The 22104-nt window shown below is 43.9% G+C and overlaps 2 protein-coding genes across 3 annotated transcripts in view; one reads left to right on the forward strand and one right to left on the reverse strand.

The window, feature by feature from the left end:
• Positions 1 to 16978, reverse strand: part of LOC121698119 (gamma-aminobutyric acid receptor subunit beta-3) — a 41084-nt gene extending 24106 nt beyond the window's left edge. For both annotated transcript variants that reach the window (XM_042079907.1, XM_042079906.1), the window contains exon 1: positions 16704 to 16978. In XM_042079907.1, coding sequence (XP_041935841.1) covers positions 16704 to 16834 — 131 coding nt within the window. In that variant the 5' untranslated portion in view covers positions 16835 to 16978. The remainder of the gene's footprint in view (positions 1 to 16703) is intronic.
• Positions 1115 to 21463, forward strand: LOC121698120 (gamma-aminobutyric acid receptor subunit alpha-5-like). The gene is made up of 10 exons (XM_042079910.1): positions 1115 to 1617; positions 2276 to 2360; positions 2640 to 2764; positions 3835 to 3902; positions 4271 to 4491; positions 7448 to 7530; positions 14529 to 14672; positions 18088 to 18240; positions 18720 to 18931; positions 20704 to 21463. Exons 1-10 carry the CDS (start codon positions 1578 to 1580, stop codon positions 20998 to 21000), a joined length of 1428 nt encoding a protein of 475 aa, XP_041935844.1. The 5' UTR covers positions 1115 to 1577; the 3' UTR covers positions 21001 to 21463.
• The last annotated feature ends 641 nt before the right edge of the window (positions 21464 to 22104 follow it).

The raw sequence follows: 22104 nt of genomic DNA on the forward strand, positions 1-22104 counted from the left end.
CTTACATAACCTACATGTAAAATAATGTTTTTTGTTTACATGTCAGTGATAGCCTACAGAAACAGTTTGACTTGTGGGAGATTGTGGCAGCTGTCGGAAGATTCGAAATAGCCTACCAGTACAACACAATTTCAGTCAAACCATGACTACCTTTAACTTAATCTTCTTCAAAGTATCTAGTCACGTTTTGCACACGCCAAGTTCATGTCCCGGCATGTAATTTTATTGGACTTCTCAGACAGAATAGGCTATATGATTATAATAGCCTACTGTAACATTTGCTGCATCAGTGTGTAACTTGATACGTTTCCTATGAATATAGGCACGACATGACATAATTGAATACAGTCTGCTGGGTTTAGTACTTCTTCGATTTGTGCGTGTTATTGAACATATCGATTTAACATGAAATGTTGGATTAGAGGTCCCTCTTACGGCGGTCTTAAAAACTTCTTTTCCATATTCCTCACCCTCAATCTTTCTATCCTCTCCTCTCCCCCTTTTCCATCATGACACAGTCCCTCCCCTTTACCGTTCTCTCTCCTTATACGACACAATAAAAACCCTGGCGCTTCTTCATTTGTACTTCTTTGTTTCTTAATTTTTAGTCTACTGTATAGGCATGGTTCATTGACAACTCCAAACTCTGAACCTGAGCTTAAATCTAACATCTGTTCATTACACCAACCATAGACAGGTAGCAGATTCAGTGATAATGTATGCTCTTTCAAGTAACTTCTAATGTTATACCGTTAGATATAGGCTAACCTCAATAGAGTATAGGTTCGAGAGTAACCTTCTTTCAGCTGAATCTCTTTTTCCCCTCACAGACTATGCCTATGGAGTAAAGCTGACGAATTCCCAAAGTAGGAAAACGCAAAGTAAGCAGAAATGACGTCGGGTTGAAGATGTAGGCGTTTTGCTACTATTTTATCGGATCCTGAGGATATAAGCATTCTTTCCCCTTGAATTGGACGGACCGCCCTGCCCTTCAACTCGGAAAATGCCTCCCTAAGGACTTAATAATGGCTTACGAGGCGTTGTGACGTCCCACGCGTTGAAACATATTACTCGCCACAGCATAATGAATAGTAAGAGTTGGGCGGTGGGATAACAAGAGCGACTTAATCAGCTCTGGAAGCTCCAGGGTTTTGTTTTGTGGAACGAACACTATTATAGTTAATAGAATCACTGGACGGAATAAAATAAAATAAAAAATAGGTGTAGCGCATAATGAGAGTTGCGCCGGGGGTGAAAAGGGGAAAAGTCTCTCCCGTGGAAAGGGCGGGCTGTCCGCTGTGACAGCACTGGACAACCAACTTCCAATCAAGGGTATGCTAGACAGTATTGTCTCTCCCGTGAATGCTGAGTTTATACTCGTCCCAGGCTTTGGAGAATGCGTAGCAGGACTGAGGCACGCATCACCCGCTGTGAGTTCGCAGTCATTTCTCGATTGAACAGGAACGAACAAAACAAGAGTCCTACAACCAGAGGTGAAATCAGAGCGGACAATCTCCCAGTGGCGGCGACCTACCTATACTCTCTGTGTTGCGGATTTTGAACCCCTCCTCAATGGCATGCCACTCGAGCCGGTAGCAATGGCACGAACCCACTCAGGTATGCATTCTGCTTTATAGATTAAAGGTATGTATACATCAGTGAATGAAGTGCTCGCCACCGCTGGCTCTGTCAGTAGGTTTTCACGAAAGCTGCAAAAAAAAGACATTGTCCTAGACATAGTCTGCCTATGTGAAGTCATACGCAGTGGAGCATAGTAATGCTGCAAACACTTGCAGCAATCGGGAGGCTTTCTACTGCAATAATAGGCTCAAAGGCGGAATTGAAAGAAATTTAGTCAAGGACACTTGTATTGGTACCGAGCGGAAAGGGAGGCACGCATTTACCGGGTTGTTGAGTGCGCAACTGTTAACATGTTAAATGGGGTGGTCGCTTCGAGGTATAATTTTTGGTCTCATCGGGAGAAGCCAAGATGGACCTACGAAGGTGGTGAGAGGGGGATTGAGGATATCTAACGGACTTATGTTAAGGATCGTAGCAGCCAACACTCCAGACTTAATTGTGCACAGACTGAAATGCTTTGTATCGTGGAATTAACGTATGAGAAATTACAGAAAAATCTAGATGTTGTGGACCCTCGTACCCTCCCACGTTGATAACTGTAAGCTTTGATGACGCTCGAAATAATAGCACAGCAAAGTCAAGGCTGTTTTATGTGTCTGTAACATCTAGCACATTTCTCGTTTCCCTGTTTCAGGGCAAGAGAAGGGGATGGGCTGCGTCCTCAGACCGAGCCGCATCCTGGCGTCTATGCTGCTGCTGTTCGTCACCTGCCAGACTAGGTAAATCAAACTTTTCTCTCTCAACGCTTCCCATATGCTCCATTCTTACGTTTTATCACAATGTATTGATGTTTCATCTACATCTGAACACCTGATAGCCTACAGAGAACATTGCCTTAAAAAACTTTTAGAACCTCTAAGTCTTTCATTTCAGGTTAGGGTCAAGTGTTTCTACTAGCTCTACCATAGACAGTAGGCTATTATCAAATAATTAAACATCGAATGTCTTCCGTGTATTTCATCGGTCTGTTTGAATGTAACAGCAAATGCGTTTTGTAGTTTTTCTGATACTACAGAAGAGCCCCTGAAAGAAGCTGAGGCAAATGACAACATAACAATATTTACACGAATATTAGATGGACTACTGGATGGCTATGACAACAGGCTACGTCCAGGTCTGGGAGGTAAGCAAATACATCAGCACATTTATCAGCTAGTGGCTTTGGTGTGGAGAGTTCTTAATCATACGTGTAACTGTGCTTGTGTTAGCTCAAACGGGGAAATGGGTCAATAAATCACTTGCTTGATGTGATGTAGTGTGGTGTGTGTGTGAGAGAGACATAGTTGTGTAAGAGAGAGTTGTGTGATAATTATTGAGAGTTATTGTTTGAGTTTGTTTTGTCTGCCTGCAAGTGTGTATGGGTAGTTATGTGGGGATGGCGTGTGGGGCATATCTAAGTGTGTGTGTTTATGCATGTGGATATGTGTGTGTGTTTCTCTGTTTGTGTGTGTGTGTGTGTGTGTGTGTGTGGTACACCATATGGCGCCATCTCCACATGTGCCACACACCTGGGGAAAATGATCCCAAATCACATGGAGTTAGTGCTGTTACTATCCAGCTGCACCCGTTTGGAGATGCAGAATTAGAGTGTAGCTGGCTGAGCCTCCCCCCTTTTAGAGCCACGCAATCACAGTAATAGATCAAGCTCAAAGTGAAAATGGCTCCCAATGCCAACCCACCATATATCACAGTCTTCTTCTTAAAGATCACTTCCTCCTGCAGTAACCTTGAGAGCCAATACAATGCTCTTTTCAACGCGGTAGGAAGTCCACTTTCTGCATATGCTTAAAGGACCAATATCTTGACACGATCAGAGAGAGCCCACTGTACAGAGGAGAGACAGTAAAGGGATGGGAGTGCATGCTACATCACTCTTTTCCACTCGGCCTTGGGGGTGTTTTGGCTAATTTTAGTTTGGAAAATAAAATCCTAGTAGGGGAAAATAAGGCCAAACACAAATGAAATAACACTAAAAAGCACAATGTGAAGAGGAAATTAATAGGGCAGAGACATGAGGCAACATCCAAACCAGTGCTATTCACATGGCATGCTTCTATTTCTTTCTTTCTTTCTTTCTGTTTTTCCGTCTGTCTTTCTTTCCTCCTTTCTGTCTTTCTTTCTTTCTTTCTTTCCTTCTTTCTGTCTGTCATTCTTTCTTTCTTCCCTCTAACACCCATTTTCTCCCATCCACAGAGAAGGTTACAGAAATAAAAACCGATATATTTGTTACAAGCTTCGGCCCAGTCTCAGATACTGAAATGGTAAGTTGCTGGAGATAAATAATTGATGTTTTTCTTCTTTGCTGGCATTACATTATATTGTTCAATATTAAAACAGCCAAGCATAAAGAGATGTGGGCTGAGTCCAACTGTGTTGGGTGTATAAACAGTCTCTATAGCAGTCTTGGGTGTCTATTATGTATTTATATACAGTAATACTTATTTATTTTTAAAAGATATGTCCTCATTTACATTTCTAGTGGAAATGTGTGATGTTGATAGAACCAATATATCCTGATATTTGAGCTAAAACCTATTATCTAAACTGGCTAAAAGGCTGAGCTGGGTGAATAATCAGCCTCATAATGTGTCATTAGTGTTGGCAAACCACTTTCTCTTACACCGCTCAGGAGTACACGATCGACGTGTTTTTCCGGCAGAGCTGGAAGGACGAGCGGCTTAGCTTCAAAGGACCCATGGAGAGGCTCCCTCTCAACAACCTGCTGGCCAGCAACATCTGGACGCCTGACACTTTCTTCCTCAACGGGAAGAAGTCCATCGCTCACAACATGACCACCCCCAACAAGCTCCTGCGACTGCAGGATGATGGAACACTGCTGTACACCATGAGGTGAGACCACGTGTCTGCTCCTCAACACACTGACACACACACACACACACACACACACACACACACACACACACACACACACACACACACACACACACACACACATGAACACACAGCCCATGTGTGGCTTATTGCAGAGCTAATTGCTGAGGGTTGTCATCCTTTACCTTTGTCGTATGCAATACACTATGGCTGATGCTGAAGTTTGCTTTTTATGCTTCACAGGCAACATGATAAATATTGCAGGTGTATGTTCAGCAAACTAGCGGCTTGCCAGGTAGATTGAACTCAGAAAAAAATAATGATCACTGCGTTGTCCACAGCCTCTCCTAAAATGTAATATGGTTAACGTCATATTGCTTTAAAAATCATATTTCAGTGGTATGGAAATGTACTTTTACTTCATTTTCTATGAGGTGTTTTCTACCAGCGTCTAGGCAAAAGATACAAGGCCTTGATGCTGAAAAACATTCATTTTTCATAAACTCCATGGTGCATATCATAGTATCTATGTACCATCAGCAGTTTGAGACCAAATTGAAGTGCACGGAGCATTCAACGCACACTGTATCAAATGTTTTAGGGCGCAGCCTCCACAAGGTTGTTGTATGCATGACTTAGGACCTGACACTTTTGACAGACTATCATGAGGTCTTGTCTCAAGTGTTATGTCAAGCTAGAGCTGACACAATTTATGATTCGCAGCGTAGAAGAAAAAGAGGAAGAAAAAAAAAACTGTCAGCCTGAGCAGTGTCGTAGATGTGCGTGTTGTGTTGTAGCGTTGGTGTAGCTATATCAAAGCAGAGTGTGTCCCCTCAGCTGGTCAGAGAGGCTGACCTGATCGAAGGTTTGCTGATTCGGAGCGGGCGTCTGTGCGTGAGCGATGTGTGCGGCCGGCGGAGCCGTATTGCTTAGGGATGCAGTTGAACCTGAGGCCCGAGCGCGGTCGATAGCTCATATGGAGATCGGATTGACAGTGGCAGCAAACCAATTACAAATAACCTGCCTGGCCACGTCTCCAGCTCTTAATCATCTGCAGAATTGCCACGCTAATGAGAAACGGAGAGGGGATGGATACGGAACTGGACGTCCTGACTTCCCCCAGCCAACCCCTCCTCCACCACCCCCGGTCCACACACACACACAATACACAATATACACACACACACACACACACACACACACACTCACACACTCACATACATTACACACACGCACACACACACACAATTCACAATAAAACACTGGGATGGACGCTGCATGTAATCAGGTGCTGCTTTGAACACCTCCAGTGTGTTTCCATTTACGGGACCAGGAGATGATAACATGCACCATCTTTCAGGAGCCACGGGCAATAAAGATCCGTCTTGTCTCATCTCATCCCGTCTCAACTGCCCGGGGAGCGGGCGGCGTGATGCCTGTGCTGGCCCGCGTGCGGAAATCACAGCAGAGGGAATAATTAACTGAGCGGGGCAAAATGCGCGGGAGCGAGTGAGAGAGAGAAAGAGAGAGAGAGAGAGACAGAGAGAGAGAGAGAGGGAGAGAGAAAGAGAGAGAGAGAGAGACAGAGAGAGAGAGAGAGGGAGAGAGAGAGGGAGAGAGAGAGAGAGACAGAGAGAGAGAGAGAGAGGGAGAGAGAGAGGGAGAGAGAAAGAGACAGAGAGAGAGAGAGGGAGAGAGAAAGAGAGAGAGAGAGACAGAGAGAGAGAGAGAGGGAGAGAGAGAGAGAGACAGAGAGAGAGAGAGAGGGAGAGAGAGAGGGAGAGAGAAAGAGACAGAGAGAGAGAGAGGGAGAGAGAGAGAGAGAGAGAGAGAGAGAGCATGCATCACGCAGATGAGATGGTGAGGAGCGCGTCACGTCTAGCCACTCCGTGAGATTAGGCGCAGAGTGGGGCTACTCCAGCAGGCGCGCGCGGCACCGCCAGCGAACACAGGGGAGAGAACAACGCCGGCTCTTTTGTCCACCACGAGAGCGAGCGAGATGAAAAAGATGTGTTGTTTTTCCTCTCGCGCCATGCCAAGAGACCACCCCCCCCCCCCCCTCCACCGTAGAGCCCACCCCCCCTACCCCACACCCTCCCCACCAACCACACACAGCTTTTTTTCCACTCAGTCTTGCTGAAAGGACATTTTCTCAGTCCACTCAATCAGCATTGTTGTGTTGGTGTTTTGCCACAGGAAGGCACTGTTCCCAAATCTCTCAAATGTCAGGCCGATAAAACCTCATATTGCCTTAATCCCCAAGTGCATTCAAGACTCTGCTCTGTAGTCTGTTGTGTGTGTGTGTGTGTGTGTGTGTGTGTGTTTCTGTTTCTGTGTGTGTGTGTGTGTGTGTGTGTGTGTGTGTGTGTGTGTGTGTTTCTGTGTGTGTGTGTGTGTGTGTGTGTGTGTGTGTATGTGTGTGTGTGCATGTGTGCTGTGCATCGTTATTCTTCCGCTATGATGAACAATGACTACAAAATGTTTTTTCCTTTTTTTATCCAATTAGGTCATTTTTAATTGGGGGTGCTCTAGAAATCTCCTGACAGGGTGTTGTTCTCTCACTGTGAGTTGTTTGAAGGGAACTAATGTCCTCTCTGAAATGGGTCTTCAGTGAGGAGGCATACAGTACTGTTAGTCCCGGCTGCTGCTGTTGGTTCAGAAATCTATCCCATGAGCAGTCCAGAGGAATAAAAATACACTCAGGGAATGTCCAGAAGATGGCAGTGTTACATCTTTTGTTTAGAGAACAGCTGAGGACACATTGCTCAACATCTCTCTTCTGTCTTTCTTTCTTTCTGTCTTTCTTTCTTTCTTTCTTTCTTTCTTTCTTTCTTTCTCTCTCTCTCTCCATCCAACTCTTTTAGAATAGGAACATACACAAACACTGGGAAACATGACTATTCTATATCTCTCATTCTGTCTCTCCTGTTACACGGCTATTCGATATTTCTCTTTCTCATCATTGTGTTTGCAGGTTAACCATATCGGCCGAGTGCCCCATGCAGTTGGAGGACTTCCCTATGGACGCCCATGCCTGCCCCCTGAAATTTGGAAGCTGTGAGTTCCTCAGCAAGTTTGTATTTGTTGCTGTTGTTGTAGCCAAACAGGCATCCTACTCTGTCTGCATTTCCTGAACAATCCCCAGCATCAAATCTTTTCCGAGGATAATGTTTTGCAGAAGGGTCATGCATTGGGCCATGTGAATAATTCATTTTCATAGTGTTTGTGATGAATGGAAAATGCCTGGTGCACTCACAGAAATTGTTCTCTTTTTCATTGGGCATAGTAATTAGTTATTATCTTTCAGCTCTCCACAGGCCCTATCTAGTGTCTGAAACATCATAACATAATTAGAAATGATGATCACATTCAGACACCACATAATGATTCATACAACTCCTAATGCTTTCTGGAGGAGTATTACATCTGACATACATTTAAAATATTCATATTTCCTATTTTCATTTAAACATTATCATCCAATATTTATTCACTGTCAGTCATCTTAAAACTCATGACAGCAATTGATTAATGTCACTCGAGAGAGGTCATTTCAGTTCAAACCCAGCTTATACCTGAACAGCTACAGAATACATGATAATAACAGCAAAGGCATTACGACAGTATTATTGGCAGTCAACAATGTTTTAACAATCAGAGGTGTATAGTGTTGCACCTATATGTGTACCTGCTCTACACCTGTCTTTGTATACCTGCTCTACACCTGTGTCTCTATACCTGCTTTGCACCAGCTACACTAGAAATCCCTGCTCTGTGGCCTTCCTTTGGGGTAACTCTGGGACACGAGTAAGAGGATTGTGAGCCCACAGGTTGTGGCTGTGGTGAGACTTGAGGACAACACTGATCGCTGGGTTTATTTTAAGACGCTGTATTGGATAGCGTTCACCTACAGTACCCTAACGCTATAAATACAGACTTGGCAATATGTATAACCTATTCTTAATGGATTCGAATGGACAAACAAAGGCTTAACGATCTAGAATAGAAGGCGCTGTATTTTCTTTAGGACAAAGACACTGAGTAGGCAGTGTAAAATAGGTATAGTAAGCTGGAGGCTATTCCTCTGGAGAAAAGCTATAAGAAAACAAAGAGACAGATTAGTATTTCATTTAGTCAGTGACACATGGCAAATTCAGGCCCATATGAGTCATTAGATTAGGTCACTGACCTACAGTTTGCTATATTTGATTTAGCGAGAGTGGTCTTATAGTCTTGGTGCTTTTCTGCATTATGCATATGGGGTAAAAGGGCAACAGAGAACAAATTTGCAAAGCTCATTCATACTCTTCCCAGAGCTTTGAACTATTTTAAGTTCAGCAAACTATGTTTCCTGCAGTTTGCAAAAAATAATCAATACATCAATTGGATTTTCTTAATGCTTGTCCTCATCAAATATCTCGATTTGGGCATGGCACATTGCCAGGAGCTTGCGGTTAGTAGAAAATGCTCTCCACTCAGCAAAGTGGTACAAAATGTGACTGATGTATTGAATGAATTGACTGGCTGGATCTGGTCCAAGTTGAGCTGTCCGCCATGGCGAATGACGATATCACAGGATTTCCCCATCTCCCCTCCTGAGAGGCCCATGGTGCTCTCAGGACAGCGTGTGCTCTGCTGGACCCAAACTGACCTCTCCAGACTGGACTCCCCCCGCACTGGCACCGCACCCTTACAAACTGTGAAGAGGTTCCTAGAAAGTGCCGTGGTCCAGTTACATCACAGAAGACCACGGCCGTGCTATTATGTCATTTATGATGCTCGCCGGCATGTTATGATGATATAAGCCCACTGGTTGGCTTAGCTGGGGTTTTAGCCGATTGTGAAGGAAGGGTCTGACCATGCTTACGCAGACGTGGCTGGACACTTCTCATTGGGTCATGTCAGATGACAATCTCACAAGGGATTGTGGGACATTATAAACATCATCTATCATGTCATACCCTATTGTTTCATATTGCCTCATGCATGCATTCATTCATTCATTCATTCGTTAATTCATTCAACCTTTATTTATTCTCGGGGGTTCATTGAGGCTAGTCCTCATTTCATTTTCAGTGAAGCCTAGATTACAGTACAATAAAACAACAAAAGAAATGATCGATAATAATTGTAGTGAAAAGTATAGGCCTGCAAATAAAACAAAAATAAATAAATAATAAGATAGATACATTTGTAGAGGGGAAGCATTCTTGCTGTATGGTATTATCAGACAAACAGTGTAATTGTTCTGAGGAATGTCATATTTGTGCCTCGTAATGTCCACTAACTGCAGGTGTTCTCAGTGGTGTGCGACAGATAGTGTTCCCTGGAGGATAGATGGCATTTCTTTACATCCATCTCTCTAAGACACATTTGGGATTTCCTCATCATGATTTCTGTCCCATTGAAGCAAATAAGTAAATACCCAGCCGTCCCTGAGATTTTATCTTGCACAGACTAGCTGGCAAATAAAAATAAAAAATACTCCTAGTGTTAGTTATGGAATTGTTTGGAGAACTGACAAAGGTAATGGACATCCCATGTCTATGGTAACCCTCCCTCAATACTGTAAGAACTCTGTGCTAAATGGCAAATCAGATAAATGACCTTTGTTTCTGTTAGTATGCCTTCAGTATGCTTTCCGTACAAACATTTTGATAACTTGTCTCATTTCAGTTGCATGGTCTCATGTATTTGCCATTGCGTGCTGTCTTGGAATTAATCTAGGGCACTAGCCACAAATAATAAAATTGAGTTAGAGATACAGGACTTTTAGGAAATCTGTTATTCATACATGTTTCATCCCAAGGGCTATTATGCAGACTTACATCAGGAGTAAAACCTTGGGGAAAGGCGAAGAGAGAGAAAGAGCTATTTATAATTTAGGGTTTTGGCTTACGCCATGTTATGAATACACACACACAGCTGTCAGTGCTGCTTCTAATAGTTCATAAATTGTCAAAGGAAAACTTTAAAACTGTACACAAAAGATTCCAGACTATTATGTTCAACTTTTATCACAGTTCACATAGATGTGTGAATTGGAGCTGAACTGTGATGCTGTAACACTTCTGGTTACAATTGATAAAAATAGCAAAATTATTTATGAATGATAACTCAATCATGATCTAATTATGTCCCTAAATTGTTATTTAATAATTGTATTATACATTAGGAGATTTGTATTGAGTAAACATCCAAATTAGCATACAATGCATAATTGAAATGCCTAGTGGAAGCAGCAGTATTGTCTGTCTGATAGTTGTTAAATATGTATTTAATACTCAGCTGTGCCACAGTTTAAAATAGTCTACATGTTGGTAGTTACATGCTAGGATTTATATATGCTTTAATGTAGCATTTAGTAATGTGTATAAACCATTACTAGCCTATTTGAATATGATGATTTAGCAGCTGTCATAAACTACTATTATAAGCAGTTTCCCGGCATACAGCAAAGGATTCTGTGGTATTTTTGTCCATTTTGCTTATACAGTAGAATTTGGCTGCTCAGGAGTTGTAAGCCTGAAACACTCTTCAGTTGGATTTATATTTAACAAAATTAAAAATGTCTATTAGTTAATATGAATTTAGATAATGATAAAACAACAAAAAGGGCCAACATTTTGACGCTTGCCTTTTGACACTTGCCTTTCATTGACATTGATCACAGTTCATGCCGTATTTTGTTCCAGCAAGCAATTTACTATGTTAAAGCAGTTTTAACTGTGAATGTATATTTGCTATGGATGATGTTTGGTCAAAATCACAATAGAAGTTAAAGAAACTGCGAGGTTAAAGAAATCAGGATAAACAACAATGACTGTCGCTGGAATAGAAAACTTTAAAGGAGTTGGTCCTGTGTGTACAGTAGTTGGCGAGGAGGCGGAGGAAGTGCAGCAGCTTGTGTGTCTATGCCACAGTGCAGGCGAGAGGACTTACGGGAACCAATTAGTCTAAAGCCCCTTTCATGGGGCCTGTTTGAGGCGGGAAAGATGTGCCGTTATCCCGCCTCACAGTTCTGTTTAAAACAGAGTGTCACTGTGTGTGCGTGTGTGTGTGTGTGTGTGTGTGTGTGTGTGTGTGTGTGTGTGTGTTTGTGTCGGAGGGTTGCTATTAGGAGGTTCTGGAGGTAGTCACAGAGCTGTGTATTCCCAGAAGTGTCTATATAAAAGGGACAGCTGGCGAAGCAATACACAACTGTGTGTTGTCAGATGACAGTCAGGTCAACATGAAGCACACTAGCTTTGGGGCCAAACAGCAACAGTGCAAGAGACTGCAAAAAAGTTCCCCCATCATCTTTTTGAAAGTACCAAGCCGGCTATTCTTTATGTCTGTGTTGTATGTTTGGTGCATTCAAGAAACCTCAGAATCCAAAATGGCTGACCTGATATGTTCTAGCTTCAATATCAATGTGTTGGAGCCATATATAAACACAACAACACAATGATGAGTCATCAGTGGATTTTCCTTTCATCCGATGGGTATCAATAATTATGTTTAACTTTTTAATGGTTCATTTTGACACACTGGCTTTCCATGCATCTCCTAAAGCAGCTTCATGGTTATGTAGAATACTATGTAAGAGTGATCAAATGACACATCTCAAGTGAGGGATATTATTTTTTCTGGGTCTCTGAGTTGTAACTCTGAGGTTAAGTGGGTTTCCTTAATGGTGATGTAGTGGGCTCTCTATTTAAAATGGGCTTAACTCTACAAGTCAGTGGGGGAGTGGTGTGGTGTCTAATCCACTGGGTAATCACACCAGCTAAATCTTTAGTGTAAGGATGTCCCACACCCCCACTACACACACTCGAACATGCATGCACAGACACACATTTAAGCATGCGCACACATACACACACACACACACACACACACACACACACACACACACACACACACACACACACACACACACACATAACACACACGCACACACACACACACACACTCTCTCTCTCTCTCTCTCTCTCTCTCTCTCTCAATCCACCTATTTACATTGTTTATTTTTGCTATAGAGGCCTTAGCCTGAGAGGTGTAAAATACAATGGAGAGCCATGATGACCATCAAACTGGACATTAAATAAATAATAAAACATATTTATCCTATTTTTATTCATTGTGATCTCTGATGTTAGAGCTACCCTTTAAAAAAGAGAAAAAGTCCGCTTCAACCAGGGTGTTCTGCTCCCACTTGTTTTTATTTTTCGTGATGTTTCTGGTAATCACCCTAACCCGAAACATCACGAAAAATAAAAACAAGTGGGAGCAGAAAACCCTGGTTGAAGCGGACTTTTTCTCTTTTTTTCTGGTCGTTTGTTTGTCCTGCTCCCAGGTCAGACATTTGGATGTGCGGACTTTAAAACATACTCTTAGAGCTACCCTTTAAGAAAAGTTTCAGTTTCCAAACAAGTTTAATAACGCTTGAAGAGTTGCCCACATCTACTCTTTAAACTGCAGCAGTGTTGATCCCACAGAGCATAATGGCACATTTGAGCAAAGTTACAGGCAACAGCCAACCACTGCCTGTCCGTGTGTCCATGGGGCCATTTGGGTTTGGTCAGTCCCCAACCCACTGCCCCACCCTCTCCCCCACGAGCCCCAGCCCCGTCTGTCATATGGGGGGTGGGGGGGCTCACACTCAGCTCAGCATTCTGGGTCAAAGGTCACGATGACTGTCAGCTCTAATCACAGGCTGGGCGATTAGTGGCTCTCGGCCAGAGATTCGCACGGCCTCAGCACAAAGATCACCCGCTGACTTGTACACACATACTCTTTTTCTCTCTTCTTTTTCATCACTCTATCTCTCTATCTCTCTTTTATATAAATGTATCTCCCTTTATTATTTCCCCTTTCTCTCACCCTCTCACTGGCTATCTTTCTGTTTATCATCCTCTCTGTGTCTTGCCTTCTCTTCTCTCTCTCCTTATTTGTCATTCCAAATCTCTTCATTTTCTCCCTCTATCTCTCTATCATCCTCCCTTTCTTTCTTTTCTTTTTATCCCCCTCTTTTCCCCTCATTATCTCTCTGTTTGTCTCTCTCTATATATATATATATATTTCCCTCTTTCTCTCTCTCCAATGTATCTGTTTGATATACCGTGCCATGGCACAGAGGCTACTGTCTTGTCTAATTTAGATTTAAGGGACACATCTACTGTAGACTGATATAGCCATCAACTATTTTTTTAAGCACCAGTCCAATATGCGTTCGCTTTGGCTTGCTAACCCGGGCCAACAGACTTCATCTTTTGAGTTCATCTTTTGGGTCACAAAGATGCTTCTAAAAAGTCACTCTCCTACAAATATTTACCCGTGGAGTTATCTACCTCCAAAGGTGACAGCCTTGTACAGTACTCTTCCAGACTGGCAGAGTCTCTGAGGTACTTGGCAGCTAAATCTTTAACGAAAACTTCAAAGACTTAAAATGTTAACTACTGCCAAGGATTCGACGATAAACAATATTTTATGGGCCGAGGCCAGGAGAGGACCCCTGGACAAGGACCAGGAGTTGGTCTTCGTGTCTGATTTATATCGATGCAAAAGTCTTTATTATTTCATGAAAGCTTTTGCATCTTTAAAAGGAAGATGTCTCTGATCAGGAGTGAAGCTAAGTTTGAATGGCATCTACAGTAGAGCCAAAAGTCCGAGAGTACAGAGGTAATTGTTGTAGGTTGACCTACTGTGTGAGTTCTGCCAACAGTTCTCCAAAATGGGTGATGTGACTGATTTGATTTGTAACTGTTTATGTCTTCTCTTTAAATAGAGGCATTGTTTGTTCTGTGATTTTGTACAGTAGTCTGTGCTTTAGATTCCAGTGTGCTTCTATATACAGGTATATTTAACTTTTGAGAATGCAACATGGACAAGAGAATGCTAAAGGCTAACATTCCTATCTCCCTCTCTCTCTCTCCCTCTCTCTCTCTTCCCTTTGTCCCCTTCTGTCACCTCTCTGTGATCCCTCCATCTCTCCTTTTCTGTCCCTACCCCACTCTCCCTGTTCCTCCCTCTCCTGCCTTCTGCACCCCACTACTTTCTCTGTTTGTTTCCAGATGCTTATCCAATCTCTGAGGTGGTCTACATTTGGACCAAGGACTCCACTACGTCTGTGGTGGTAGCTGAGGACGGCTCGAGGCTTAACCAGTACCACCTGATCGGTCAAACCGCTGGCACAGAGAATATCTACACCAGCCGAGGTGAGACAGTCACCATGCCAGGTGGCACTCCAGGTCACATCACATAGTAATAGTATTGATTGATGCAGTATTAATCCCTGCCTAAGACCTAAGGTCTCCACTGCACTGTAGCTTGGATGTTATTCCTCATTTTTGTAAGTCGCTTTGGATAAAAGCGTCTGCTAAATAAATACATGTAAATGTATGTAAGTAATGGGGTCCATGACACTGCCGCGAGCTGTTATGGAAATGCAGGACAATTCCAATTGCAATTGCAATTCCAGTGTTGTACTACATAGAGCTGAAGTAAAAGAATCAGCCACACCAGCTGCAATTTGGTACTGGACTGCATCAAAAAACACTTGACTGGGCAGCCCCACACATTTGACAATATGCTTCATGGCAACTTGTCATCAGTATGTGCAATGTTTCCCCATTAGGAAGAACAGATGGTCCAGGTGGCACTGAATTAGGGGAAAAAAACCCTTCCAGCCGAAAGCTAGCTTAAAGGCAATATTTGTCAGAATGATGAGTTAAAAAAAAACTCTCAAACTAAGCATGCCACGCGCACGTGACAAAGCATTTTAATCAGTCCCATTCACCCACACATGTAATTGTCCCCCCCCCTATTCCCAAGCAATAGCAACCCAACATAATGCTGTAATCTTCGAGCGCTTGTGCAGGGAGAGGCGTTCGAGTGCGAGGGAAATATCATGTCCGGGGCCTTGCCAGCTGTCCTGGTGTGGAGCCTGCAGGAACAGCAAACAACACTTATCCCTGTCCTGAGCCGCTGGGAAACTAGGGTTAATCCGCGCCGACGCTTCCATCAGGGCCCCACTCCTGTGTTTTGCATAAGAGGACCCGCGACACCGAGGCCCGCCATTGGCCAGAGCCCCCGGGCCACGTGGGGCCGAAAGGCATCGGCTTAATTCTCTTATGTAAATCACGGAGAGGGCCCTCTAATACGCTCCCACTACCAACCGCCACCACCACCACTACCACCACACCCACCACACCCACCACACCCACCACCACCACCACCACCACCACCGCCTGCTGCTGCTACTGCTGCTGCTGCTGCTATGCTGCTTGCTTGTTACTGGGGCTTCTGCTGCTATGCTGTCGCCGGCCGCGGGTTGCTGTGGGGATGGTTATTAAAAGTGTGGATTTCTCCACCGCGCTGCCTCGCAAGCGATCAAAAAAGGGGGGATGGGGGGAAGGGTGGTAGATGGAGGGCGAGATGAGAGATAAGACAGACAGAGAGAGAGATAGAGAAAGAGAGAGAGAGAGAGAGAGACGGACAGAGAGATGTATATGCCGTCCGCTCTGATGTCACTTAACCTCCAACCCATTAACGAGGAATGAGTCCCACAATCTCCCTCGGATCATAGATAAGGCCCTAAACCCAGAACGTTAAGTCAAGCACAGGATACGTTAAGCCTTCTCCAGCTACTCTCCGTGCTGTCAGGCTCATTCAGTAAGAGCATTTTTTCCCCCCTCGTCTTCTTTGCTACTGCTAGCTGCGTCCAACCTGTGGCACACATTGCCATCTGTTACTGGGTTTAGAGTGTCTTGTGGCATGACAGGGACCTGGCCAAGCCATTGGCTGCCAAACCTGCCCCAGGACCACTAAGGGTCTGGTGCTCAAGTGGACGGCCCGCAGTCCTAAAAGAAGAAGCCTAATTATAGGTGCAATCCCTCTTTGCTAAATCAAGACGAGATTAACCCAGGCTCAGTTGCATGTACATGACATGACATCCTTTCCATTCACTAAATATACCAAAACCCTACTATAAATACAGCATGCACTTGGCATCTTGTCTGCGTTGCCTGATTTTCACTTCCGTTCCAAACAAAGTACTTCACCGTTCGCTAGACCCCATTTCTGTTTTGTCACTCTGCACTTTATTGCATTCTGTTGCACTAGCCCTGCTACAACCCTGCTACAACATTCCTTTGCTGTATTTTCTAGCACAACTTTCTGCCCTACAATTGAATGCCTACTGTATGCACACTATACAGTATCTTTCCTATGGAAGTTGTCACACTCACCAGTTGACAAGCATGGCTGCGTTGTTGTCGGCAATGAAAGGAAGTTCCCCATAGACACTCCAAAATCCTTGCAGTAAAATCCACCAAATGATCATGTTCAGTCTTTTTTTCCGAGGCTCATCCGGCTCCATGCATCAAAGGCAAAAAGTCCAGGCGTGGTGGCGGTGGTAGAGGAGTAGGGCGCTTTCCCCTGGTCTCTGCCAGTGCAGGGCTACGAGGCGGTGGACTTGAGTCATGGGTGCCGTGGACCGGGCAGTAGCCTCTCCGCTCGAGACATGTCGCCGCTCCTCTCTCGCTCAGGGTTTTTTTTCTTTCTTTTTTTTCTCCCTCCTTCTTCTTTTTCGTGCTCGGGCCGAGGTGGGGTTGGGTTTGGGGTGGGGGGGGATAGATGGGGTGGGGGTGGCGGGGAGGGGAGAGTTTCCCTCCTCTCGGAACGATCGCGAGCTTCTCTGCTGGGCAGGTCAGCCCCCCTCCATCACACTCCGGGGGTGCCTGGAGATTTTGTCGGCCGGCCGGGGTGTTGTTTCGGAGTAGTGGGCTAGCAAGCGAGCGAGCCCCCCCCCCCCTCAGCAGCTTGTACTTACCTACCTTGGGGTGAGCGAGTATGGCCTGACGGGAGAGACAAGAGACTGAGCGGCTCGCGAGCCCTGCTGACGACAGGACGCAGATTGTGACAAGGGATTAGTGAGCTACAAAAATCGGATTTTGCCCAGAGAAAGCATCAGTCATCAGTGGATTTGCTGTCGTTTATCAGACTCGGCAGTGGGGAAGCTAGAAAGGATTTTTTAAAAGCTTCAAATGCAATCTTCAGTTGGTTAACAGGATATTATGTTTTCTCTCTCTCTCTCTCTCTCCTCTTTTACTCTTTCTCCCTCTATCTCTCTCCCTCTCTCTCATTCCCCTCATCTTTTTTTACCGCTGAAGATTTACCTCCTGCACACACTGTCACATTACTGAGTGTGAAGCAAACACGTGTCAAGTGGGGAGGAAAAAAATAATCTATGATTAGTTTCGCTGCTTAGCTTTTTAAATTAATTATTCCTGTGCCATTGTCATTTCTTCTTAAGTTTAAGTCAAGTCAATGTGTTTATTTCCATTCCACTATTTATTGTCAAAATTAAGCTGTAATTCAACAACAATGGAAGCAAAAACTTTCATTTGTCAATACCAATATTAAATAAATAAAACATACATGGTTCTGAAATATAAAAATGTCCAACCATTAATGTGAAGTTATCCAAAAACCCTATTTCATGATACAATACTTCCCAATTTTAAAATAGTTTCCCTCCAAACTTCACAGAAGTGGGTAAACCCTCTGGATGGCCGTGCAGTCCATCTGATTAAAACTCCTCCTGACCCAGTCCTGCTCTGTCTCTCACAGGTCAGTACACAGTGATGATGGCCCACTTCTACTTGAAGAGAAAGATTGGCTACTTCGTCATCCAGATCTATATGCCCTGTTTCATGACGGTCATCCTGTCTCAAGTGTCCTTCTGGCTCAACCGAGAGTCAGTGCCAGCAAGGACCGTCTTTGGTGAGACAATCACATTATCATGCCAAATATGGAGCGCTGCTGAACTTGTGCTACTAAAGGATGCTGTTGACAAAATGCAGAGATGTTGCTTTATGTGGAAGTCTTTGTTTGTGCTTGTATGTGTGTGTGCAGGGGCATTGGACTGGGGTAAACCCAGTACTGATTACTAGGGCCCCATAATGAATAGTTGAATAGTCTGGAATATATTTTATTATATTTATTATGGGGGCCCACTGCCTATGCATAGGGCCCAGGATCTTGTGCTACGCCCCTGTGTGTGTGTGTGTGTGCCTGCGTGTGTGCGTGCGTGCATGTGTGTGTGTGTGTGTGTTCCTTTTGGCAGGATGAGTTGTCCAATTCAGCGAGTTGTCCATTTACAATTCAGTTAGTTTAGAAATAGTCTCTGTTCAGTGTTACATGCTTCAACTCTGCTACTTGGGTCAGTATGCAGACTGATTCCCCCTGTACTCACCTTACAGGTGTGACCACGGTACTGACCATGACCACGCTCAGCATCAGTGCCCGCAACTCCCTCCCCAAGGTAGCCTACGCCACCGCCATGGACTGGTTCATCGCCGTGTGCTACGCATTCACCTTCTCTGCGCTTATTGAGTTTGCCACAGTCAACTACTTCACCAAGAGGAGCTGGGCCTGGGATGGCAAGAAGGCCATGGAGGCACAGCATCCCAAGGTCAGCAGGACACTTAGGCATGGATGTGTGGTTCAGTGGCCACTGCAGGCTATATATGGTATGCAGTATATCGGCTGCCTGGGTTTGCTTTATTATATTCTGCTCTGTTATTCAAAGTATTTAGTTTATGTTGTTTACTTTTTTCATTCTTTTAATTTATTCTTTAATGTTCATTAACCTCATTGACCTCAACTGGGAAAGTACTTCGGTGGAACTCTTAAGATCAAACATTGAATTCCAACTATTACTAGTTAAAACTACAGCCTGTGTTGTATACGTGTACACATCTGGGTCCCATGAAGCAGACTCTCTGCTTGAGGGTTTGCAAAGAGCTGAGAAAAGTGTGTAAAATCGTTTTTGTGGGGTCTGATATTGTTTTGTCTCTTTGGAAAAGAAACTCGTAAGAGAGTTGCAGAGGAATGTAGAGAAAAGGGAAGAAGCACAGTAGCTAATAAAATGAGAACACCTGGTGTAGGTTAAATCAGGAGGAATGGATGCGATAGTCCCACAGAAGCATTTGACATACTATGTGTATGGCAGTTACATAAATTGCAAGTAAGGTTAAAAGCACACAAGGTCTTTGGTGCGCACGCACGCACGCACGCACGCACGCACGCACGCACGCACGCACACATTCTTGGTTTGTTAGACTACTTTAAGTGAGGGCCTTTAGCAGCACTGTAATAACATACAGGGCATTGATTGATTGTCTGTCATTGTGGGCCGCATGTTAATTTACAGCGGCTACACACATCTTCTGGGATTACACTGCATGGGTATCATCTCATCGCCACAGAACCCGTGCCACTGATTAAATGCCACCCAGACGCTTCGCAATATTACAGTGTGGGTCAGTTGACAAGCACTCCGTATTAATCACCATGGCTGTAGTGTCATAATTTATGGATTGGTGACCTTGGCATACTTTTCAAATAGCAGTTCTCAAACGCTTAAAAATACGACCTCCAGTTTCTCCATGTTACAGTAAATAGGTGGTGGGGTGATGCTGGGCTGTGAATGCTGGCGGCTGCTGCATGTTTTTGGAGTGGAACTGGTACTGGTTTTGAACACCACTGTGGAAAAATAAAAGTGTTCTGAGGAAAAAATGGGGCAGTGATAATGATACTGAAGGATTAAAGAAGGAAAGGACAAAACCTACACACATCCACACACACACACACACACACACACACACACACACACACACACACACACACACACACACACACACACACACACACACACACACACACACACAATCCCTTTGTTTAGTCTGTGTAAGGTTGGGAAATGAAAGTAATAAACATCATTGAAATAACAGTAGAACAGGAAAAAACTACACAACGGCTTTATGAAAGAAATGTTTTTGTGTTTTTTTTCTACTTTAAAACCAAATGCCATGGCCTCCATCCATGGCAGGTTAAAATAGCAACAGCGTCTGTGTGTGTGTGTGTCTGTGCATGCTTGTGTGTGTGTCTGTGTGTGTGTGTGCATGTGAGGAAATGTGTTTGTATGAGAGAGAGAAAAGAGAGAGTATATGAGTTCATGTTCATGTGTGTATGTTTTCAGTGTGTGTGTGTGTGTGTGTGTGTGTGTGTGTGTGTGTGTGTCTGCATGTGTTTGCGTACGTGCATGACAGCGCAAGTAGTGAGAAGAAAAGTGGCCTTCTAGTGACTTTCAAACGGCCTCCTCTGCTTATAAATATGATATTCAGTCAGATCTACCCTTTGTCTCCTCCTGCCCACCCCCCCCCCCCCCCCAACCCACTGCAGAAGCGAGACCCCTTAATGCTGTCCAAGAAGCCCAACAACGTGTGCTCCGCCGGGGTCAACTTCACGCCCAACCTGACCAAAGACGTGGCCATCTCCACCATCTCCAACAGCACCACCATCCAGATGCGTGCGGCCGAGGCGCGCGAGCCAGACCCCAAAAAGACATACAACAGCGTCAGCAGGATCGACAAGATGTCGCGCATCATCTTCCCCGTGCTCTTTGGGACCTTCAACCTGGTGTACTGGGCCACCTACCTCAACCGGGAACCCGTCATCAAAGGGGCCATGTCGCCCTAGAGAAGAATGCTGCTCTGTCTTGTCAACATCTACTCTCTCCTCTCAACCCGAACACACACACACACACACACACACACACACACACACACACACACACACACACACACCATATTACCTTAGAATTTGTGACCAGGATCATGGATGACGTGGAGCTGATGCTTTCTGATCATCTGTTCATATGTCCATACGTTCATGCATTCACCTCTTCATAATGGGAGATGGACTACCATGTCCATAAAGTATTTTGCATGATAGAAGCAGAAAAAAAGAAGAACAAAACTGAAATACAGTTGCCATGTATGCCTTGACAATTTCTACTGTATAATCCCCTTGCTTACTTTTCATATAAATGTCGCCATTGCCATTGAAGTCCTTTCCACCTCCCTTGTACAAACAAACAAACAAACAAACAATTTTTTGTTTTGGGAAAGAAAACAAAACAAAGCATCCCATCCCAAATCTGAGGCAAAAGAAAACATTTTGATTTACCCTCTTTTCATTTGAGACCACCTAATCATGAGGAAAAAAAACAGACTGAATGCTATGCAAATCTATGTCAACATATTCTCTCATATTAATGCAATATGCAATAAAGGATTGAGGAACCAAAACATGATTTTCAAAGGGCTAATGAGTCCTCTTTTGCCAAACACAGACTAATTGGCTGTCAGTCAAATCAGAAGAGCGTTGCACGGCAGTGCCCCCTAATCTTGTGTCCCTAATCTTGTGTTGTTTTTAAAGCTTTGTTTCCAAACCCAGTTTTTTGACTTCTCTGGGGTCTTTTCTACATGTGGTGTATAAATAGAATGACTTATGAGGTCCAGACAAATTTTTTTCCCCAAGTATGTGAGAGTCCATTACCGATAGCAAGAGGTGGGCTTGTAGTTGAAATCTCACATCTCCAGTTAAGTATTAGATACTCCCTTGTGTGAAAGAAATAATAATAATTCAGAATTGGCTCTATGGATTTTAATACATATACACAGTACCTGTGGCCCAGAAATCAATGTTAATCATACACTATTGTTTGGTTTGGTTTCCATGCACTTGTTTTAATAATGCTTACATGTTTCAGCTCTTGTTACATTTTATGGTTGAAGAGAA

This window comes from Alosa sapidissima, chromosome 23, assembly GCF_018492685.1.
Source record: "Alosa sapidissima isolate fAloSap1 chromosome 23, fAloSap1.pri, whole genome shotgun sequence".
NCBI classification, from domain to species: Eukaryota; Metazoa; Chordata; class Actinopteri; order Clupeiformes; family Clupeidae; genus Alosa; species Alosa sapidissima.